The sequence below is a fragment of the Notolabrus celidotus genome, chromosome 15 (genome assembly GCF_009762535.1).
Source record: "Notolabrus celidotus isolate fNotCel1 chromosome 15, fNotCel1.pri, whole genome shotgun sequence".
Lineage (NCBI taxonomy): Eukaryota > Metazoa > Chordata > Actinopteri > Labriformes > Labridae > Notolabrus > Notolabrus celidotus.
Genome location: NC_048286.1, coordinates 29,807,345 through 29,831,647, shown reverse-complemented (window position 1 = coordinate 29,831,647; position 24,303 = coordinate 29,807,345). Strand labels below are relative to the sequence as shown.

The 24,303-nt window shown below is 40.4% G+C and overlaps 1 protein-coding gene across 6 annotated transcripts in view; it reads right to left on the bottom strand.

Moving 5' to 3' along the window:
* Positions 1–24,303, bottom strand: part of col15a1b (collagen, type XV, alpha 1b) — a 62,754-nt gene that overhangs the window by 9,272 nt on the left and 29,179 nt on the right. For 2 of the 6 annotated variants that reach the window (XM_034703546.1, XM_034703542.1), the window contains 32 exons: positions 18,069–18,256; positions 17,521–17,730; positions 16,870–17,022; positions 13,528–13,602; positions 13,050–13,148; positions 12,051–12,156; positions 11,170–11,210; positions 10,867–11,049; positions 10,756–10,782; positions 10,620–10,673; positions 10,424–10,501; positions 10,233–10,295; positions 9,986–10,138; positions 9,427–9,588; positions 7,288–7,341; positions 7,081–7,116; positions 6,813–6,950; positions 6,614–6,673; positions 6,495–6,530; positions 6,294–6,335; positions 6,050–6,112; positions 5,572–5,607; positions 5,247–5,330; positions 4,829–4,894; positions 4,377–4,412; positions 4,040–4,102; positions 3,848–3,937; positions 3,445–3,480; positions 3,275–3,328; positions 3,022–3,078; positions 2,716–2,775; positions 1,308–1,352 (listed from right to left, as the gene is read on the bottom strand). In XM_034703546.1, the coding sequence (XP_034559437.1) occupies positions 1,308–1,352; positions 2,716–2,775; positions 3,022–3,078; positions 3,275–3,328; positions 3,445–3,480; positions 3,848–3,937; positions 4,040–4,102; positions 4,377–4,412; positions 4,829–4,894; positions 5,247–5,330; positions 5,572–5,607; positions 6,050–6,112; positions 6,294–6,335; positions 6,495–6,530; positions 6,614–6,673; positions 6,813–6,950; positions 7,081–7,116; positions 7,288–7,341; positions 9,427–9,588; positions 9,986–10,138; positions 10,233–10,295; positions 10,424–10,501; positions 10,620–10,673; positions 10,756–10,782; positions 10,867–11,049; positions 11,170–11,210; positions 12,051–12,156; positions 13,050–13,148; positions 13,528–13,602; positions 16,870–17,022; positions 17,521–17,730; positions 18,069–18,256 (2,648 nt within the window). The remainder of the gene's footprint in view (positions 1–1,307; positions 1,353–2,715; positions 2,776–3,021; positions 3,079–3,274; positions 3,329–3,444; positions 3,481–3,847; positions 3,938–4,039; positions 4,103–4,376; positions 4,413–4,828; positions 4,895–5,246; positions 5,331–5,571; positions 5,608–6,049; positions 6,113–6,293; positions 6,336–6,494; positions 6,531–6,613; positions 6,674–6,812; positions 6,951–7,080; positions 7,117–7,287; positions 7,342–9,426; positions 9,589–9,985; positions 10,139–10,232; positions 10,296–10,423; positions 10,502–10,619; positions 10,674–10,755; positions 10,783–10,866; positions 11,050–11,169; positions 11,211–12,050; positions 12,157–13,049; positions 13,149–13,527; positions 13,603–16,869; positions 17,023–17,520; positions 17,731–18,068; positions 18,257–24,303) is intronic. The other 4 variants (XM_034703544.1, XM_034703543.1, XM_034703545.1 and 1 more) reach the window with 4 other exon arrangements.

Genomic DNA, 24,303 nt, shown 5'->3' with positions numbered 1-24,303 from the left:
ATGGCCACCCAGGTCATCACTGTCTGGCTCCGCCACTGCTTCCAAGTGCCCTTCATGACAAACTCAGTTTATTATTGGACATAGCAAACTGTACTTTTATTCACCCTGGTATCATTTTTCTGAATCAGTTTGACACTTATTATTCATGTATCAGTTAAGATTGATTTTCATTCATTAGCAGAGGAGCCCTTCACCACACCTGAAACCCAAAACTGCAACGAGAAGCAGCCAAATTCCAATCAGCACTCTTATCCCACAAATTACACTAAATACATCTCATCAAAATCTATAAAATTCCACATTTTAAGATATAAAGTTGAATGTAAAATCCCTCCTCTGGTTGACTTGATTGGAATCTAGCAAAGCAGAAACTGCAGCATCACCAGAAAACACATTCCCATGAACATTTCTTTCTACATAACGATGAAAGAGAAGTCAGAGTTTGATTCATCTCACTTTAAAAACAATCAGTTAAAAAGGAATCACCCTCTCAAATCAATAACAATGGAGATTCCTTTTTGAACTGACTGAAATGAAAAGAGATGTAGAGTTGACAATTTTCTTCCTCTTGCCTGTCAGAGATTCCCTCAGCTTCCTTTTCCTCAGTGAGGAGGACAGTAAGACAAGGACATGAAGCAGGATTCAGATTCAGAGCCCCTTTAACACCTGGCATTCACATTCATCTTCAGAAATCAAAATTTAGATTCTGGTGTAATTACATCCAAGATGCATACAGGACGGTTCAGCCACGTCATATCTATGTAAGGGGTAATGTATGTGCTCCCAACTCGGCTAAAAGTGCTTCCTGCCATTGTGGTATACCCACAATGAGTGCTGCCCACAGTGACATCACATGCATACTCTCTATGCACAGGCTGTAATAGAGGATTGACAGGGTCAGCAGGACCCTGAGGAAGGTTTGACCAACTTGCAAATTTAACCCAGCCCAGTATTAAAGGTGGCGTATGCATCTTTTAAACTTATTTCAGACTTGCACCCATTAAAATTAGATAATGTGATGGTAAGAAGCATGTCTGAAAATCATTCTGTAAACAAGAGGAATGTTAATGCCTGATGAAAAGAGGCCGGACCCACAGACATGTAGCCTTTTGAAGGAGAACCAGGACAGGACAGGGGTGAGGAGGATTTGAGGGAAGGTAAAAGAAAGTGGTGATAAAAAGTGGGGAGACCATTTGTAGCCCAGACCAGAGAGCTGCCATGCTGCTACACCCACACACCGACAGAACCACCAGGTGGTCCGAATCCACACTGAAACAGACCAATCAGATGGTCCCACTCAGACTTACTCGTCCCTTTTTGCAGTGCGGTCTGGGTCGCACCGGAAACACTGTCTTTAAAATTCAAAGAAGAGCAGCGTGGTCAGACTGAACGATGAAGGTACATCAAGTATTTGTTAGAATGAGGCAAAATAAACACAAAGGAGCTAAATAAACATGGATGAGCAGACATGATGGTGTGATGATGTTTTTTGTGTTGTATTGTTGAAGTGATGAGTGTGAAAGCTGCTGGAGTGATGTCTTTAAAAGTGAAGCTATGGATATCTTGAAAGGTTCAGTGGAAGCTGTTATAAAAATGCAGATTGTTAGTGATATGCATTTGTCCTGATGGATTTGTTTAAAGTATTTTCTTCTCTTTGTTTTCTATCTGTGACAGAAGCCTTTTAAGCAATGCAACCTTAAGTGTAGGACATTCATCTGAAAATAACAACAACATTTCTCCACATTTAACTCCAAAAGGTCATAAAAATGTAGAGTGAATTTTTAAAAGTCACTTTTTTATCACATTTAGAGGAATATTTAATTTTCTTGTGAAAAAAATATTAAGTTAAAATCATTGTTAAATCCAAATGCTAAATATAAATGTAAATGTTCAATATAAATCTAAATGTTCAACGATAAATCTAAATATTTAATCTAAATCTAAATCTAAATGTTAAATGTTAAATCTAAATGTTAAATGTTAAATCTAAATGTTAAATGTTAAATCTAAATGTTAAATGTTGCTCCGCGATCCTAAATATTTAGCTGATATGCAGCAGTGTGAATTTGCATATCAGCTAAATATTCAGGATCACAGAGCAACATTTAACATTTAGATTTAACATTTAAGATTTAGATTTATATCTAACATTTATATTTATATTTTATATTTATATTTATATTTAACATTTGGATTTATATTTAATATTTAGATTTAGATTTAACATTTATATTTAACATTTAGATTGATATTTAACATTTATATTTAACATTTAACATTCATATTTATATTTAATATGTATATTTAACATTTAACATTTATATTTATATTTAACATTTATATTTATATTTAATATTTATATTTATATTTAACATTTAGATTTATATTAATCATTTAGATTTTTCGTTGAACATTTAGATTTAGATTTAACATTTGGATTTTACACAATTTTAACTTAACATATTTTTCACAACAAAATTAAATGTGAAGAAGATCACAAATATTACTCTAAATGTGATAAAAAAAAGTGACTTTTAAAAATTCACTCTAGATTGTTAGGACATTTTGGAGCTAAATGTGGAGAATTGTTGTTGTTATTTTCATTGTGCATAAAGTTTACAAACGGCGCCCCATATTCATCAGCATCATCTTCTTCATCAACATGGTCCATAAACTTAAAATCAGAGAAACACAATGTGAAATGAGGAAACTTACTCCATTCAGCCCAATGACTCTTCCTGGATGTCCAGGTTGGCCTGGAGGACCTGGAGGTCCCTGAAGGAGACAGAAGAACACACACACATATTATAAAATGGTTGAAGGTGCTCTGTTTTAAAATCCAGTCAGGCTGACAAAGCAGTTTCAAAGAAGAGGGTTGTCCAACCACCAAAAATGCAAAACTTTCACAAACATCCCGCTGGCATAGGTTTGTTTACAGTTTTCTAGATTATATACGTTCATAAACAAATCTGTGTTTAGGCTTAAGGGCAAGAAAATCACAGATCCTTCTTCATCTCTTACCGGCATGCCGATAGATTCTCCTCTGTCTCCTTTCCTCCCAAGCATACCAGGTCGACCCTGCGTTAAGGAGGAAACAAATGTTTATAAAAGACAACAAACAGACTGCACTGTGTAGCATGAAACACTGACACTGTTGAGATATCTGAGCATTTTAGGGGGATTTATACAATGCTGTATGTTGTATTTCATTTTTGAACTCCTCCTCCCACACAGGCTCCAACACCCTGAAAATGAAACAACACCAGGTACTCACTGGGCGACCAGGGAAGCCATACTCTCCTTTCTGTCCAGTTGGTCCCATGGGGCCCTGAAACAAACACAAACACAGTGATGTACTCTGGACTTGTTTTCAGGTCGTCCTTTAGAAAACATATGAGTTTATGAAAAGATTAGTGGGTATTTATGCTCATGACATGAACTCACTATAAGTCCAGAAGGTCCAGGATACCCACGGTCACCCTGTGAAACGACAGAGCAGCATGAAGTGAGACATGACATGAGATTTGAGGGCTCATGTAATAGTTTATTATATTACAATGTAGATGTAAATGTATCAGATTTTAACAACTGGATAAAAATAAAACTTACTGCAGTCATGATGCATAAACAACATCATGATGGAAGGAATAAATAACATCTAGTCTCAGTCTACCTCAGACTGACATTCATATTGCACACATGTTGACATCTAACACTGAGAGTGTATGGTGCAGGGATAAAGACCAGGGGTTCTGGTGCCATACTAATGATCCCAACACCAAGGTGTCAGTGTTTCTTAATGGCATGCATCATCAGTTACAGTGAAACGTGATCATTCCTCCAGTACCTTGATGCCTTTGGGCCCCTGAGGGCCTCGTGGTGCTGACATGATGGATCCGTCGGCAGCGATGGTCACCCCTGGCTCTCCCTTCTCTCCCTGTTAGTGTGAAAAACAAACATGTAATGTACCTGCGCACACAGTGTAGCCTTCTTGTCTTGAACATGAAAACATTTGTGCAGCTCATCACTGTGTTCTCACCCTGAGTCCTGATGGCCCCTGGACACCTTGAGGACCTACATCTCCCTTTGGTCCCCTGGGGCCCTGGGGATGGATGGATGGATGGATGGATGGATGGATGGATGGATGGATGGATGGATAATAAAGCAAAGTTTGAATGTTTCATAAAGGATGAACTGATCTTAAAGTGCAGTTCTTTGATTACCTACCCCTTCTAGCCCAAAGTCAGCAAAAGCAAAATTAGAAACAAAGTGTTATATGGCTTTAAATTAAAAGTTACACCTTTGCTGATAAACCTCAACATATAAAAGTCTAGTCAGGTGCTACAGCATGAGAGAGTGATGCAAAATGCTCTTACAGGAAATCCAGCTCTGCCAGCCAGGCCTTCAGGGCCCTGCAACGCGCACAGCAAACACACACACAGTTCACTCAAAGGTTTGCAAAAGCATGCACATGGAGACATGAGGACAGGTGCAAGCAAAGCAGTAGTTCTGGGTTAATTCTCTGTTCTCTGTTCAAACACCACTGCAGTCGAAGAGCTTCAGAGTGCACAGACGGGGCTTTTAGAAAGCACAAAGCATGTGGTACAAGAACTGTATCGCTGTATTGTAAGGTAAAATAATAAACAGTCAAAGTCTTCTGTTGGAGCTCAAATCTATGTCTGTGTAACTGAACTGTCGGTCATAGAAGTGACTCTCCTTCTGTCCTTATCAGCAGCTGTCAGTTTGTACTTGAATATCTTAAGAGGGAACAGAAAATGGCATCTGTACGGTCATCTTCACACTGTATTAGCAGGTTGTTGCTACGCACCATGGGCCCTGGTGGTCCCCTGATCTCTGTGAAGTTGAAGGTGCCGTCCGTAACGTTGAGAAGGAGCTGCAGACAGAGAGTAAGAAGAGTAAGTTGATGCACAGCTGTCATGTTTGTCAGAGTTCGGTCATATTTACAAGACAGGCTTAAAACTGTGACAGCACCTCAAGACAGCCATGTAACCAAAGTTCTGGCTTTCAGAGTCATTTTTTTTCTTTAAAGAAATCACCTTGAAGTGTGCAAAAGACTGCATGCTAACAGTTTCAATATAGTGAGAGAGAGCCCCCCCCCAAAAAAAACTGCAAATAAATCCACCTGTGACCTTTTGAGGGCCCTGGGAAACAACAAAGATCATTTCTGAATGACGTGAAACACATCTTCTTAAAGCTGACGCTGTGTGTGTTACTGTGTGTCTTACTTCCTGCAGATTAATGATGGATCCAGGAGGTCCGGGAGGCCCAGGTGGTCCTGAGATACTGAGCCCATCAACACCTCGGTCACCCTTAAGGACAAAGAAAAGAGTCAGTCTTTAGAAATAATAGGAAGAAAGAAAAGAGAATAAGGGTTCAGAAAAATACAATGTATGCTACAACAGAGAGTTTTTATCTGAATGACAGAAACACACAAAATATGTCTGTATCATCAGCTGCTTTGGAAAACTTGATGTGAGACATTTGTTTGCTATAAAGTAACATCATCTGTTTTGACAGAGCACCTGATGGTATCTGGTTCAGCAGCCCTACCTTTGATCCTTGATTGCCTTTTTCTCCTTTGGCCCCCTGTTTTTAGAGCAAAGAAAAATGTCATCAGAGAGGTGCAAACACTTTAATATTTTCCAGATCAAAATACTACCAAACCACACCAGGCTACAGCATGCCATCTGTCACCTGTGTTTGTTTACATCTGGGTAGTAAAGCTTTATGGCAGCAGCCACTGACTGGATCTGCAGCTCTGGCTAGTGGAGAGTGGCTGTGCTGCAGCTAACACACTACATTAGTGCAATTTCTACACCTAAAAATATTAGGAACTAGTTTAACCTACAAGTATTGCTGGGGTGAGGGTGAGCATATTTGACTAAAGGTAAACATCCCTAGTTGATCAGGCATGAACAGAGACATTTTTACTCTGCGAGTAAGCAAACGATTTTGCAATCAAAAATTTTACATGCAGAAATAAAGGATAATCAACACAGTTGTTTTGCAAATATCACCAATGACTTACTCTAGCTCCTGGAAGTCCAGCAGGACCCTGAAAACCTGTTGGACCCTGGTCTCCAGGTTCTCCCTACAATCACACACAGCAGAGTCAGCAAGTGATTTCATTGTTATATGTTTACTTGCAGTAATACACTCTGATTCTTATTAGTGTTTCAGTCTCTGTAACATATTATTTTGTATGATAACAAATTAGGATTCTGTGCAGCAACATGTAAATCTAAAGCAGTACACTTTAAGGCTCAGCATACCTTGACAGAGAGCCCTGGAGCGCCCATGGCTCCATCCTCACCCTACAAAAAAGACATAAGAAAGCGTCTTTGATCAAGAAGTGCAATAAAAAGTGTCTCCTGAGGGGGCTACCACTGAGTTTACTTTGAGGAGAATATAACACATTCAGTATTTTTAGCTGTCTTATTAGTATATTTTATGAATCCTCATGAGTCGATTACCTTGGGTCCCTGTGGGCCAGGTTGACCAGGCGGTCCCTGAAAAAAACAAAACAGAAAGCTTAGTATACAACATAACACATGCAGTCTGTATTAAATCTCACACACTCTCCAGCACTGACCTGTGAGCCTCTGACTCCAGCTCCAATGAGCATATCACTCTTCCCGGATCCCTCCATATCCTGAAACAAAGCAGAGTCTGATGTTACTGAACTAGACCTGTTACCTTAGACCTGTTACCAGTCTTATAGGCGGCAGTAGCTGTGTATATGTTTTTAATAGCAGTGGTGTGTGTGTAGGTTTAATATTATAAGAGTTCACCTCTACAAAGAACTTGGTTCCTGGAGGTCCAGGTAGGCCGGGAGGTCCTGGAGGACCTGATGGGCCTCTCTGTCCCGGTGGACCAGCTGGCCCTGGTGTCCCTGAGTGTCCAGCGGTACCTACAAACCCACATTCGCCCTGCAGGGATGAATAAAAAAAGAATTCCCACAGTGCCTGGTTAACACTGATTTGTCCTTGTCGTGGAGAACAATCAGAAACGTCTTTGTTTTGGAGAATCATATTTATTTTGACTTTGAGGATACATCACCTTTGGTCCAGGTGACCCTGGTGAGCCTTGGTCACCCTGAGGATGCAGAGAAGGAGAGAGAATTAAGTTTTACATATACAGGGATCAATACATTACAAAAGTATATGGCTTATTCAGTTCAGTGATTAAAGCAGGAACAAAGCTGTTTTTGTACCGCTTTGTTTTGATACTGCTCACTGAACTCCTCATCTATCTCTAAGATCATACCTTCTCTCCCACAGATCCTGGTAGACCTGGAGACCCATTTCGTCCTGAGAGACCCTGAACATACGAATAAAGAGAGACACAAATAGATGTGGATAAAAATAACTGTGTTAAAGTTAAATCAGAGAAAAGCTGTTAGTTAGCAGAGCTCAGCAATGTTATGCTTTGCTGTTTGTTGACCTGTGAGCCATCGACACAGGACCAACAACACAAAGGTGACAGTCCGTCACTCTTAAGGAACACTCTCTTTTTCCACAAACCGGGTCCTCGGTCAGCTTCCTGAAGGGATTTGATCATCCGCTGTGTTACCTTCAACACATCATGCTAACATTGTTCCAGTCAGGTGACACCACATTTATTTTTGTGTCATATATCATTGTAGGGACAATTTTGACCAACTGAGGGTCACAAATGTCTATCATCTAAAATAAAAGTATCTCCTATTCCGTTGCATTTTCATGTCTGTTTTGCTAAAATGTAGCATGAAGCAATGGAGTCAGCAGCATTAGAAGCATTGATGCACAAGCATATGTTTTATCATTATTTAAGAGCACAGCCAAGGATATTCTTATTGTGTACCAAAGCAGAGCAGTGTTTCTGTATTCTGCTGTTGTACAAACAGAAAACAGAATGTTACAGAAGCCACAGAGCCTTTTAATAAAAAATGTACACTGAACTATTGACTTTTGACTGATGCTTCATTAGATTACTGGCTATCAAAACTCTATACAGATAGAAAGATGTACTCAATTGATCTCTGACTGTGGATATTTATACCAGACTACTAACAGGGCCTGAAAGGTTTGTTTAGAAATACTAAATTATTTTCAAAAATTTGGTAATAGGATCTTTTTCTGGTCTCAGGTTAAAAACAACCTGCATATATTTAATACTTTCCTTCATTTAAGTCAGAGAAATAGATGTTGTTGTGTCTAACATCTCCCTTGTTATTGTTGAAATGTTTGATATTTCATTTCAATTTCATTAGATGTATTCTTATTCAATCTCAGGGCTCTTTTGACACAGCGTAGTGAAGATTTATTGCTTGAGTTATAAAAAAATATATAACCTGGTTCATGATGATAATTTGACTCAGTTAACATCACTGCATCAACTTTATCTGTAACCCTACCATGCAGACAAACTAAAGGTAAAGGAGACGAGAATGTTTAGTCTGCCTGAATGAATGAATGATTAAATTAACTCCACTAGTCAATAATAATAACAACAATAATAATAATAATAATAATAATAATAATAATAATAATAATAATAATAATAATAACACAGAGTATGGTAATAATAAAAGTACTAGTAGTAATAATAATAATAATAATAATAATAATAATAATAATAATACAGAGTTTGATAATAATAAAAGTACTAGTAGTAATAATAATAACAATAATAATAATAATAATAATAATAATAATAATAATACTACCAGGTCTAAATTCTAACCTGAATGGGAGTTCAGTTAAAGCCCTTATCCAGCAATGTAAACCTGTACTAAAGTTACACAAAGTTATTTGCTAAGATAACTGTTACACATAGTCTGAGGGATAAATATTAGCATGCCTTGGTTCTGTGCATGAGTAATCTGAGAACAAGCAAGAGGCAGTGATATGTTTTCAAACAGGTCAGCTAAAAGGCAGATTTGTTCCTTTCACCATGTTGTGTGGAAAAAAGCAAAAATGTTCTCAAGTTTCAAAAAAAGTTGGAGCTCAGTTCGTTTTAGCAAAAGTCAAGCTCAAAGTAATGACATCAGAAAGTAAATGATAAAGTTGTTGACAAGACTTCAAGCAGGTAAAAAGTCAGCGTGGTAATGGATGCCAGAGAGATTATCAAAGAAGAAAATCAAGCTGTCGTATATACACGCATCCACAGAGCAAAGCCAGCCAGGTCAGAACAGTTCAGCTAGCTGCCAGCCGTAGAGACAACATGGTCGGAGCAAATGTACAGTCCTCAGCCTGGGTAATGAGACCATGAGTTCATATAGGTGTTTTAAAGTTTGGATTATGTCTTGGATTGGTATTTAAATGAGTCAATGTTGTAAAGGATTGATGGTTTCTCAATACTCAGGCTTTTTCCTGTAGCTCTGCCTTTTAGTGTTTGCTTGTTCAGCAAACCAGTTTCATATACCTCTCCTGAACCCCAAGCAGACCCAAAGTCAAGTCCAGAACCAGACGCAAAACTGGGCTCAGGACTGAACCCAGAACTGAAACCTGAGCCGAGGTCTGACGACAACCCTGAGCTCAAGCCTGAACCATCTGGTCCAGAACCACTAAACCAATCCTCAAACATCTGAAACACAGCGGAGAGGAGTGGAGCAGACAACAGGAAGGGAACGAGGAAGGGGAACAATAGTTGTGAGGAGAGGAGAGGAGAGAAGGAGGAGGAGTAATGGAGGGTGAAGAATGACAGAAAAGAAGGAGGATAAAGACAGACTGGTTATTTCAGTGACACAGACATATTGATCGCTACAATGTGATTTACTAAAGAGGGGAGAGGAGGGAGACAATGACAATGAAGAGAGGAATCCAGAAACACAACAAGTTAAAGGTAGAGTATTCATTCATTCATTCATGATAAAGGTAGATAACAGCACAACCTCGAGCGTGATGTTGAGTCTGATGATCACATTCATAACAAAAAGTAACTGAAGGTTGAATTGGATACATTTTTCATCAGCGTTACTCACAGGTATTCCTGGGTTCCCTGGAAGTCCGTCCCTACCAACAGGACCAGGTGGTCCAGCATGCCCTGGAAAGGGGCCTTCAGCTGACCCAGATGACGACAGGTGAGGCCCAGGTGGACCAGGGGGTCCTGGAGGCCCAGGTACACCAGGAGGACCCTATAGTGGGAAGAGTTATTGTAAACTTTTTTATTCTGTGTAAGTGAAAAAAAAAAATCAGGCTTTAAAATCCCTCTCTGCAGGATTTCCTTACCCTGATGAGTTCTGTATCACTCTCAAGGTCTTCAAACCCAGAACCAAGGGCATCTGCTCCGTACTGTAACACAAGCACAGTCCAACACAGTCCTGAGATGTTTGTAGACCTTATCCTTACTGTGTTTATATCTTATACATGTTAATTCACTCCAATAAATAAATAAATAAATAAATAAAGTTGGGACTCACAGGAACACTGCGCGACCTGGGAGGTCCAGGGGGCCCTGGGAGACCAGGAGGACCAGGCATACCAACTCCTTGGTCACCCTGTAAAGTGATGAAAGGAAGAGGAGAGGTGGATTCATGTCTCTTTCACATTTAGTGGTGAACAATTCGAATAAAGCATTTAATAAATAAAGGTTACACTTGTTTGCTTTAGCCGTACCTTATCTCCTTTAGCTCCTTCTTCTCCATCCAATCCATGAGTCCCTCTCTGACCCTGCAGGGAAAAGCCATGTGTACATTTGAGCTGAAGAACAAAGATGAAAGAAAAACACCAAAGAAAAGATCCACAAACTTACTGGATCTCCTTTATCCCCCTTTCTTCCCTGTGAAGTGAGACAGATTTAGGATTAGTACTGAATCTTATTAACTCGTGTTTACGTGTGTGTCTGTCTCTTCAACCCACACACCTGCTGTCCATCTCTCCCTGGCAGTCCTGGGGATCCAGGGAGTCCTGGTGTTCCCTGAGTCCCTCTTGGACCAGGGTGAGATTGTCCAGGTAGAGGGGTGGGACCTGGGGGACCAGGTTGGCCAGCTGGGCCTCTGGGTCCAGGGTCTCCACGTGCTCCTTTGTACCCGTGCCTGCCACGACCCTGGAAATTCAGATAAGACTCCAATGGAAATCGATTTTCCATAAAAAGATGACGCGTGTGATGTGTGAGGATTTAAATTCCTCATAAACAGAAAAAGACATTCAAAGGAAACAAAAGTACCTCTCCTGATCTCTCCCCCGGCTCCTCTGTCCTGTGAGGCCCTGTGCATAAAGGACATCATGACATCATCAGCGGGTTCAGTTTTCATTGTTAGTTTTAAACAGGTGATTGATTAACAGAGCAGAGGAGGAATAGTGAGAGAGAAACACCACAAACACATCCATCCATCCATCCATCCATCCATCCATCCATCCATCCACCCATCCATCCATCCATTTTCTTCCGCTTATCCAGGGTCAGGTCATGGAGGCAACAGTCCAAGCAGATTGACCCAGACACCCCTCTCCCCAGCAACACTTTCCAGCTCCTCCTGGGGAATCATGAGGCGATCCCAGACCAGGTGGGACATATAATACCTCCAACGAGTTCTGGATCTTCCCTGGGGCCTGAAGGCTTCTGGGAGGCTTCCTTATCAGATGCCCGAACCACCTCAACTGACTCCTTTCCAAGGAGCAGCGGGTCTACTCCGAGCTCCCTCTGGATGTCTGAGTTCCTGACTCTATCTCTAAGGATGAGTCCAGACAACCTTTGGAGGAAACTCATCTCAGCTGCTTGTATCCGAGATCTTATTCATTTGGTCCAGACCCACTGCTCATGGTCATAGGTGAGGGTTGGAATGTAGACCGACTGGTAAACTGAAAGCTTAATGTGGTCCACTTCAAACCAACTCAAAAATCTGGTCTGATGTTGACTGTACCGACCTGAGGGATCTTTGATGAAAGATCTTCTTAGTTCTCCATCTTGTTGAAATATGTCATGTTCTCTGCATTAACTAATTGTTCCATTGCCATGTTCTCTTTCCACCAGACACCAGCTAATCTAACCATAGAGGGTAGATGTGATCTAGTGACCACTACTTCAATCCAGAGCTTCATTCTGACCTCTCAGTATCCCTTCAGTGGCCTCAGTTGGGGTCTGGTGTCCGGAGTACTCATCCAGCTCCACCTCTGGAGCCTCAGTGGGCGGAGCTCTGACTGGAACGCTGTCCTGAAATCAAAAGAACACAAACTTAGCAAACTTTACTCTCCTTTTCAAGGTATTTTTTGAACAAACAGTCAGTCAGACAAACATAAACCCCTTACAAACACTATATAACACACTTATACCTTCTGCTATAACAACCCCACTCTGTGTTATCCTCAACACATCATTTAAATTTTTTCTGCTCAGGGAAAGTTAGTGCAGTTATTTCCTACCCATTGCAAGTTAAACTAATGACTCACAGAGTTACAGAGCACACCTTGTTCAAGTGAAACTGAAAATGCTGATTATCAGGATGTGAGAGAAATATCTGTTCATTTCACCGTCAAAGAAGCATGGACACACGCAGCTGTTTAGGGTCATCACCAGCACGGACAAGTAAGCATCCGTAATGACTTTAATATCTGGCAACAGTTATTCAGCTTCAGAGGATCAGCCTCCTTTGAAGCTTCAAAGTAAATACTTATTATGGGATGCGTGGGGGTGAGACTGACTTCCTGGTTGTGGGAGATTGAAGGATAGCAGTGGGCACACACAGTCACATACTCATGTACACAAGGAGGGATGTTTGAGGGTACAGAAGATAGGAAGTGGGGAGGGGGTCATTTAAAGCAGAGGACACAACAAACAAACAAACAAACAAACACACACTCGCTCACACACCCACACACACCCACACACACTGGAAGATTTAATGATTCCTTTTCTGTATCAACAAACTGTCTCTGGCATCACTTTATGAAGAGTCCTTTGAGTGTGCCTTTGAATGTTGCTCTTCAGAGATACTAAGATACTCCCCAAAGATACAAAATACTTCATGCTGAATTTAACTGAAGTGAGGGGTCGTTTCATTTGGTGTAATAATTCAGACATATCAGACATCCAGTCATCCAGTCTACCTGTGCAGAGCCGAGTTTTCTCTCCTCAGTGTTTTTCATCATCTCCTCCTCTGACTCTCGGTCATCCAGACCGTCATCTCCACTGGTGTAGCCAGAGGCCTTCAGAAAACATCACAGTATGTTTCAGATTACAGTGAAATTACAATAATGACAGGGGAAATGCTTGATGTGTCACACTTTCATAACTGTAAAAATAAAGTCACAGAGAAAACAACTTTCTGACTTTGAATCCTGCAGAAATTGTGTAAACTGATCATTCATAACAACTTCAACAAACTGTGATAACAACAGAAGGCAGTAAAAGCAAACTGATTTCATACGACTGCTGACAGATCAGAGGTCTCATCCCCATTAACTTGGTACTGATATTCAGTGACGCCACTTGACCACTAGAGGGTGCTGTTGATTCATGTGGGTTGCACAGAGACTAATACTGCTGAACTGTAGCTGTGGTTTTTGGTTATTGTGTGTTTCTCACATATGGATCATCGTCTTCACACTGCTCCTCAGCTGCTCTGGGATCATCTTTTATCACCAGCTGCTGAATGGATCCCTGCAGAGAGAGAGAGAGAGAGAGAGAGGGAGAAAGACAGAGAATCAGGAAACACTGTCTTAAAAATCACTGAACAAGCATCTTAATTCTGGTGTTCTTAAAAAACGACTAATGTGTACACATAAATGATGTAATGTCTGATCAGATTATGTTATGTTCTTTATTCTTGATGAATTGTTAATCATCCTCAGCCAATCAGTACGTTTATACTGTCTGATGACTTTGAGTATATCTGGTTGTATTTGATGTGAAATATGAGAACCCTCATGTTCAGGTCCGTTTCATCAGCATCTCAGACACTTGTTTCAGAAAAATCAAATCACCCCCAGAAAGAAGTTTTTTTTATTTCACAACATGTTTCAGATTCATCTTCTCAAAGTTGATCATTAGCAATAGGAATCAAAATTGTATTTTCTTGTGTTTCTTAGTCTTGTCTTGTATTCTCTGCTTTATTTTGTAGTTCTTGATCCCTTTGTGTCTGGTTTGACTTCCTGTTCTTGTGTGTTTCCCTCCTTTTTTGATTGACCTGATTAGTTTCACCTGTGTCCTGTGTTCCACACCTGTGTTAATTACTCTGTATTTAGTTCCTCTGTTCCCCAGTCCTGGGTTGGCTCATTGTACAGTACGTCTTCCTGGGGTGGATCTGAAAGCTCTTAACTTCAGTCTCCTCACTCCTCCGCCGAACCGAACCATCTTAAGTGGCATTCCAAAGCTCTTAACGCTGCTGGAGGAGAGAGGAGAGAGGACGGAGGAGACTGATCGGAGGAGACTGCTCGGGGGAGACTGATCGGAGGAGACTGATCGGAGGAGACTGATCGGAGGAGACTGATCGGAGGAGACTGATCGGAGGAGACTGATCAGAGGAGACTGATCGGAGGAGACTGATCAGAGGAGCGATAATCGAGGAAACACGAGTGCAGACTTCACGGAAGTCTTTTCTCTGACAGACACGCCCCCTTTATCGAATACCTCGGATGCTGAAGCGGCTCGGACTTCTCTGAAACTTCACGTCACTTGAGGTTAATAACAGAAAAAGACGGACCTTAAAACAGTCACTAAGGGTGTCCTGAGACAGATCATAAACATAGTCGGTTTCTAAACAGTCTGTATGTGATGAGCTGAGATTGAAGTGTTGTTCAGGCACAAACAGCTTTTAAAGCTGTCATCACAAACCGCTGTCGCTTCACGTGACACTCTGGAGGAAAGGACGTCTCATTTCCCTTAACAAAAATCTCCTCGTTTCCTCTCTCCTCTCGTTTCATTTCCTCACCTCTCTGGTGGGAGGGGCTAAGACGCAAGTGAACAATGTAAGGACGGACGTTAAGAGCTTTGAGATGCACCCCTTGTGTTTCCTTATCCCAGTGTTTCAAGTGTTTCCTGTTGAATTCGGTTCCTTGGACATTGCAGTAAGTTTGTTTGGACCTTTTGTTCTGTTATTACTAAATTTTTATTTTCTGCACATGGGTCCTCCTTAGTTTTTCCCCAACATGACAGGATGAAAGGTTACATGGAGATGATGTAGTGGTGAAACAAAGAGAAGTGACCTTATAAAGCAGAGATATCTTGCAAAGAATCAACCTTGGTGTGATTTATTTATATTTTTCTCTTTAATATAGGTCTATTTTTTGCCTTGATGGGAGTATTTAAGAAGTGCTGCTTTAATGTGTGACTGACTGTGTTGAATACTCATGGTCTCCCTCTTTAAACAGAGGGGCACCACAAACAATGAAGTACAGTCCCCTTGCTGATATCTCCATAGAGACGAGGTATCCCAAAGAAGTTCACACACACATGCTCAACACTCAGACTAATGGAACAGTAGTGATAATGCTGGGTTTTATAAAGTAGATGTATTAGGAGGAGGACAGAGATGTTAAATCTTTGATCAACTTTCAGTGTCTTTACAAAAGATATACATCAAACCCCAAGCGGATGGAAAAAGGGCCCCATACCATGACTGCTCTCCTTTGAAACCCAAGACAACAAACCAACAACACACATGTACACACACATACATACACACACACAAACACACAGAGTGACCCAGATCTTGCACACTGGCCATGCCTGCTGCTGCTGCTGAGTGTGCACATATTGTCATGCTTCAGATAACCCGTTCACAAAGTCAGGCTACACTGAACAAAGCTGAATAAAGTGGGGATAGCTGCGACCAATCACCACAGCAACAACAAGAGAAGCAGCAGGAAGTATTTATCTCTGTCAGCTTTGTTACGCTGAAAATGAACCCAGCGTCCACGATGTCAGCGTGAAGAGAGAGGAGTCTACTCTGTTTGTCATACCGCTTATAGTGTCAATCAAACCAAGCAAATACAGATTGAAGCCTTCATAGTTCTTTCATTCTTTCTGACTTTGAATTTCTCCTGGCACACTCAAAGACCTGATTCAAGCCTTTAATCTGACCACAACTCAGCCTTGTTGATATCTCCTCTTCCTCATATGACATTAACTTACTCCCTTGTCCTCTCCTCCCTTCCACATACACTGTCCCTTCCTTCAGTTTACCCTTCTCTTCTTCACTCCCTCCGTCTCTGATCTCAGATTTTTTTATTACAGCAAAGCCTGTCAAAGAGAAAGCTCAGGAAGCACTAAGGGGAGGCGGTCAGGACATTTTGACCTAGAAGCTTTTGATGCAGACCGTGTTTGAGACGTACAGGACGTGTAAAGCCAGACTTCAGACTTCACTTTCATTGATGCTGTGCTTTGGTATTTGGCATCATGAGTGCCTTTGAGTCGTGCAAAGCTTCATTAACTACTACTGAAGTGGAGAAAAAATGTGTGTTCTGAGGAGTCCATCAGGATGTCCGGTCAGATCAACTTTGATGCGTCACAGAAAAAGAAACAGACTTAAACACATCACAGTTTTTCTAGGGGCTACTTTTCTGGGGCGGCACTCCGGTTATGAGCAAGTTGTTTGTTGTTTTGCTTTTTTTATTTCCTTCTTGTTGCTTGCCCAAAATGTCATTCCTCTAAACACCTACTCCTACATTGAACTGAATGGTGGGACGTTTCCAGAGGACACGGACTGGGGGCAGATTTCATTTCAGCCTTTTTACATGCTAATAAGAGGCTAGAGCTCACAGCCTACACCTACACAGTTCACACACATAAACTAAAGTTGTGCTGAGATCAACAGACTGCACGGACAGACTGCACACTGATATTGACTCAGGCAGCGGGTCTTTGTTTGTTAAATTTTAACAAGAAAACTCATTGCTACACGTCCATTTCAAGGATTTCTTCACTCACCACAAACTTGTCCAGCCCGGTGCCTCCCGCATTGGCGACAAAAATGCCTGAATTGGGTGAGAAGGCGAGTCTGTCTGGCCTCCGATGGAAGGTGGTCCTCTCCGCTTCTCCACAGTCCATGTAGAGACGCACCTCTTCATGCTCCACCACCACCTGTCAGATGAATCACATGCATTCATGTAATGCATACTTTATCATGGCACTTCTTCCTGTCTCCCATATTGGTTGACTTCAAAGCAGACATGTTTCTTCCTCTTTTCACTCCCTCATATGTCAGAGGTCAGGTTCAGCCTCTTCAGCCAGGATATGTCCAACACTGTCTTCATTTCCAAACACTAACAATACTGATAAATTAAATAAATCCCTGAAAATTTGTGTCATTATATTGTAATGTAACCAAGATAACACACTTCTAAGATGGCATAAGGTGACCAAGTAAGAGATCTATGGTCATCTTGACTTTTCAATCAATCAATCAATCAATCAATCAATCAATCAATCAATCAATCAGTCAATCAGTCAATCAATCAATCAATCAATCAATCAATCAATCAATCAATCAATCAAGCTTTATTTACATGGCACCTTTCATTCAAGTTAAATGCAACCCAAAGTGCTTTACAGCGATCGAAAACAAGAAAGAAGCATCACCGTGAATCGTGTCCACTGGTTTGTCATATCTGGGACACTGAAGGCAGCAGCTTTGTGGCTGTGGGAGGCGTCCTCTCTGTCAGTGTAGTACAGTAAGATGCTCTGCAGGCCGCCACGCACCGGAGTGAGGGCCAAGCCCAGCTCCACCACCTTCTGACGGGCATCCGTGATGGCAAAGAGCACGCCTCCTCTCTGAGTGTCTGGACGTATCTGTAGCCAGGTGAATGAACACAGTGGATGTTAATGAAGATGATAGTTGTAGCTCATACATTCACATACATGCAGCTATATCTAATTCTGGAAAAGGTTTACAGGATACAAAGTTAAGCTCAATGAAACACAGAGCAGGTCAAAGAGAAAATATAACACTGAAATTCCTGAAATTCCACAAGGGGGCGATATAAAGTAGTCTGTGGTTGGTTAACTATGAAGAATCCTCAGGTTATTTCGACTCTCAACCACTCTATATTAACCCTGCTGTTAACCACACTTAAAGACATAAAAAGCTGTTTAATAAAAGAAGATGCCATTATGGCTAATATCTGTACCGTGACGATGATGGCAAAATCTCTGTAGAATGACCCTGGCACAAAGGTCTTGGTGGGCCGGCCGATGTTTGCTTCAGGCCCAAAGTTGTAGGCCGGGAAGCCCTCATAGCCCGGAGTGAAGGCGACGGAGGGAGGGAGGGGGACGCCAATTAACTCTGTCAGGTCCAGATGACTTCCTGAGCTTCGATCTGACAGAGACAGAAGAGAGACGATGGAAAAAGTGAGTGCATGGAGATACTTTTAGCTTGATACCATAGGTCCAACCAATTGCTGAAGACTCAAGTTTGAAAGATCACAACATCTCTATCCTGTTAGACTGACTGTGGTGTAGCGACTTGTTAATCACTGGTACCCATGCCCTGCAGAGTACTAGAGGGCAAACTTTACCACCTGGTCCCATCAGTCCATCCAATCATTACCTATACCACTTACCCTGTTAGGGGGTCACAGGGCTCCTAGCCACTCCCAGCTTTGAGCAAGAGGTGGAGCATAGGTACGAAATAGGTTGCCGATGACTCACAGGGTTGGCATATAAAGAATACAAGCACTCTAAATCAGGCAATATAGAGACACTAATCAATCTAACAACATGTCTTTGGATGTCTGTGGGAAGCTGGGGTACCCCAACTTAACTCACACACTCATAAGGATCTTCTACAACTCCCAAAGGTGTGTTAAATACTTGATTCTGATTGGCCAAAAACCCTGCTACAATGGTGGTTAATTCTCAACAACAAAAGTGACGCTAGGGACGACCTGATCAGACACGTCATATTAAATCAATCCAGGTAAAGACTGCGGTTCACAACACCTCTGCCTGTTGACACTGTGATAAAAATAGTGTGTGTCTTAGGCTGTTCTTGAGAGTGGGGAAATAATGACATTTAGCATGGCACAGATGTGAGGGCAGCCCAAAAAAGACTGGACCCAAACCATCTCTGAGAGGAAGAGAGGAGCAACATCCTGTCCTGCAATTCAGGCAACAGACGCTGAGCTGGTGATCTTAAAGATATCGATTGTTATAAAATGACTTAAGCCATTTGCATTTGTAAAAGCAAACTCAAGACCTACCTTTTTAGTCTCGCTTTTAAATGAGTTTTATTCTCATAACAGTTTTATTTATTATCTAGTTCAAATTTGAGTCACTTTTATTCTATTTTATTTATTTATGTACTTACTTATTTTATTTTGATTTTTTAAGTATAGCATCGTATTTTCTTTTTTTTTTTATGTCTTTTTTTTATTTATCTGGTATCTTGTCGTACGTGCAGCTCACACAGTCATCACGGCAAATCCACCTTTTGGCTTTTTACAACATCATTGTTGGACTTGAACATGTAGATTGTTTGGTGTTAATCCACTAAAGAATAATTATTTGTTTGCAAATGTTTACATAAAAGTAGAGCTTTAAAATACAGGATGAATTTTTGAAAGGAATTACTGTTTTGCACTTCTAACATATGTCCTCATATTTAGATTTTAAAGCCTTGTGGATATGGGATCTAGTCAGATGCAAGATTCAATGAATTCTATAATTTATTCTTTTGAATTAGAGACATCTTCTCAGGATTTTGCTTTAAATGCGTTTCTCACAGCTATAACCAAAAGTCCCCAAATTTATTTTTCCGTATTTTTTTCCCCAAGTTAAACTTTTGGGGATTTTTTTTTTTTAATTTGTTTTAATTTTCTTTTAATGGTTTAATATTTTAGTGTTTTATTATCTTAGAAATGTATTTTATTTTGGTGATTTTAATTTCCTGTGTTGAGTTTTAACATCTTATTTTACCTCTAGTGTTTCCTCATTAAGGTATCATGAGAGCCTTTCCTCAGTTCGTTCAGCAACTTCATTTTTATTTATTTTTGTTATTATTTTTTATTTAATTTTATTACTATTGTTGCATATATTGAGTTTTTAACCTTAGGATTGTGGGGTGGGTTTGTGGTCGGGTCTGGGGGTGGGATCTTTTTCTTAATTTATTCTATTTTTAAGTTGTTGTTATGTACAGCACTTTGTGTTACAATGTCATTGTATTAAAAGTGCTTTATAAATAAAGTCTGATTGGTTGATTGATAAGAAGTATAGTAAAGGTAGAAGTTGTGACATTTGCCCCATATATGTTCAAAAGTGTATTAACTGTGAAGCTCTAAGGAGAAGTTGAGCTTAATGGAGTCAGAAGTTTGATGTAAATGGTCAGTTTGAATAATCGCTTTTAGATGAATAAAACTCTTTAAATCATTATTTAGAGTCAATTTGTTTATGCCTTTAGTAGCCATGGTAAAAAGGGGGATAATGTTTAGTGAATGGATGGTTATGCAAACCAGAATCCTGAGACAAGACCCCTACATGTCCCGCTCACCCTGTCAGGGCTCTAATTAGCAAATCTATTCCTTTAATTTTACATTATTACAAAATAGTTTTATCTTGCTTTGCAGCCCTGTGTTTCATTGATCAAAGCTTTACTTAAAGTTTCCTTTCTGCTGACGTTACTCCTTTGGAACATTCACCTGTAAGTGAACCTCATTTGAAGGCCCACAGAAGCTGTTCTTGCAGATGTCTGAGGGTGTGTGTCTCTGGTTCAGAGCACACATTAGAGAGAGGAAGAGATGTACCAGAATCATCTTGACATGGCTTTAATTTGACCTGATGAGATCCATGCTTGACTGCTCTGCCTCGCACGCAACAGAAATGCACACACAATGGCTTGTAATTAGAGTATTTAGTGAGTACGTGAGGGGATGGCTCCACATTCCCTCCAATCCTCCCCCTTTATGGAGCCCGTCTCCCGTAGCGACAAACTCTCACCTCAGCATTCCAGCAAGGCTCAGCCCTGCTACCTATATATCTCTGCGCACACACACATCCAAACACTCACACATGCACTGTGCACACACATTTCACCCACGTGAACGCACATAAAACCCCAGACCAGAGCAGACAGTCCAACATTTGGGGGTCTCTAATTGATCAGTCTGACCAACTGGAAGCATACCTGATTAGAGGGTGAGAGAATGTGTGTTTGTGTGTGTGTGTGAGGGTCTGCTTCTGTGCAGCACTCCCACCACTCACACGCACATTTACACATTTATTGTTGCAAACACAGGTGGTGTGGTGGGCAATCAAGATGTGCAAACAGCATGCACTCACACACACTCAAACAAACACACCAAAGCCCTCACACCTCCAGACCAGATGTGAAGTCATTAGTGTTCTGTAATGACTGAACAGAGCAGATGAACACTGTGAGAGAGCTGATGCTACATCTGGCATGATCACTGCTGAGGTTTATCCTTTTTTTTTTATTATTATTCCTGCACTGTAAGACAAGTTTGTAAATTACAGCAGACGTTTGGCTTCTGTTGGTAGCTGTTGAATGACTTGGCAGCCGAGACCTGGTAGTGATTGCATGACATAACTTGGATAGAAGCCATTCTCAGACTCAGAAGACTGAGTTCATAGTGTGAAGAATTGTAGTCTCCCAGTCAAAGAACAGAGAAAAGTTGGTTGACTACACAGCTTTATAAAAATGGCAATAAAACTAGAAATCTCTCAACAGAGTTTTGGTGCGTTGGTGAAATTCACTTTATGGAAATTATATAATAACAACACAAAAATCCTGTTTGTATAAGAGAGAGAGGAAGAGATGATTTAAGTGCTTTATTAAAGGGCCTGTTTAAAGCGATTAAGTTTAAAAATGGTTATGAAACAGACTGGAATGAACAGTGATGCCTCTTTATGAACTTCTTTCATTATTTTTTATTTTTCTTTAATACATTATCCTTGACATGTTGTTTTACCTTAGCATCATGTGTATGGTGATAATAACGTACACATCTATTCTAGTGCATTCATTTCCAATATTATACCAGTGCATATGTTAATTAGTAAAAAAAAGGCGTTAAATTACAACAAACCATGAGTGTCTCACTACTGGAGCTAGAATTTCAATAACAGCGACTGCAGCTTTGTTTGTTGGCTTGGCTAGTTACCTAGTTATCTTACTGAAAATGACTAGCTGAGCTAGCTTTATCTTGATTTAGCTGTGTTGGTTTAGTTGTGCATGCTTGACAATTAGGTTTGGACCAATCGCAACCTCCAGCTGTGAGAATTGAAGCCGATGCAGAAGTGTTAAAAACTGCAGTTCATTGAGTGTCCACTTGAGGCTTGCTCTGGAAGTACCAGAAACCACATAGACACCAATTCAAAAAAGCCGATCTTTACAGCAGAAATAAACATGTTTACAGCCTGGTTAAAAAAAACGAGTGTAGATTTCATCGGCATACACTGTAGGGGGGGTGAATTTTTTATAACGCTGCAGTTTCAAAGATTTTAAGATCATGAGTTTTCCATTATGAGAGGCACAGCTTATTTGATTGACAGGCGGGAACACTGTAGCTGTTGGCTAGGAGGCTCAAAGCCCGCCTCTTCACCTCGACAGAAGTTAGGTTGAGTTCAGCATATCCAATATGGTTCCCGCCGACGACTGGCTTCAAAACAGCGCTCCAGAAACAGATGGGTGACGTCAGAGATCCTACGTCCATTATTTATACAGTCTATGGTTTGGACTAAAGTGCTGTCAAGAAGACACCACAATTATGATATGCACTTTCTTTTTCTTAAGTTATAAGTGGCTACTCTTTGGTCATGTGCCTTACAAATGCTTTGCAGCAGGATAAGTGCAAAAGCTTATTAAACTTAGTACCAAATAGCATAAAATGAAAAAAAGCTAGCTTGTTTTCCATAAGCTAAATGAGCTCAATATAGACTTGCATTCGTCAGGCATCCAGAAACATAGCTCAAAGCTTATTTTGCTCTGTTTCTGACAGATGTGTAACACGTTTTATTTATTTTATTTATTTATTTATTCGATTTATTTGTAAGGGGACCATGTACAATATTTAACATAAATGTCACCATCTGATGCATTGTACTAGAGTTAGCTTAAAGCTAACATGAACTTTTGAAAATGCTAATCTTCGAACATGATGTTTGTTTGTCTGTGCACTGACTGCTGCTGCTGTGAACTGTTGAAGTCAAATCAACTGTATGAAATGCCAAAAATATTTCACTGCTACTTTTTCCAGTTTGATCCACTGCTGTGGCTCAAAAAAATGAATATTGCAAATTTGCTTAAAGGTGTTACCAAAAGCATGATAAATGCATACTGACCCTGTTTACCCCAAGTCAACAAGAAGATCAGGGTCAGGTTGTCCATAGTGTCAGAATCAAAAACACTTGTCAAGGGGTTTCGACCAATCAGAATCAGGTATTTAACGCAAACATTAGTAAGACAGTCAGACAACGACTGTTACTAATATTTCAGTAGATAAAAATGCACAATAGTTTAAAGTAAAATGAGGCTGAATTGAAAGACAGAGACGTTCACACACACAAGCACATGCACACATAGGCCTTCTAGTGACATCATGTCATCTGGATTCAAGAGCAGATACTTGATCTTGTTTTCAATGTTATGAAAAATGACATCACATACATTTCTTAAAGAAACATCTATTCTTGATTGTATATTTCTGACAATTAAAGTACAAATCTTCAACAAGGCAGCCTGTAAATAGTTCATTTTTTCACTAATTCTACACACTGATGATCAGAAAGACTATTATGAGGTTGGACTTCAAATCAGTGAGCAAATTGAACAATATATCATTCAGTAAGTAATTGCGCTTGTGTCTTCAGTTAATCACCAAATCTAACAGTGTGCCATTCATTCATTCGCTCCCCCCTTTTGCATGACATTTTTCCACTCTAACTCTCTCCCCCTCAACATAATCCTCTTCATGTTGGCCACATGGATACTTGATCAGCTTATAAAAAAACCAAAATTAACAACCCCCTAAGAGTCGCCACGAATAAACTTTTAAACCTCGACCCTGCTCGGCCACACTAAAGCCTCCAGCTGCTCAGCGTGCTCTCTCTCCATTTCTTTAGGCTCTCAAAGATTTAATGCTGAGCACATACAACTGTTTCACATGCTATAGCCTGCTACAGAGGCTTGAGCTTCTGCACTTATTCACATGATACACTGAGATGTGATGAAAAAACTTTTCTATGCAAAGAGTAAGAGAGTGAATTTGATCTATTTACACATTGGCTCGACCTGATGTGTCAGTGATCAGTTATAGTGAGCAGTGTCATCCTCTCACATGTATTTGCATGTCAGCTCATCATCTAATTGATGTACTTTGTCAATGTAATCTGCATACTGCCTTGATGCAA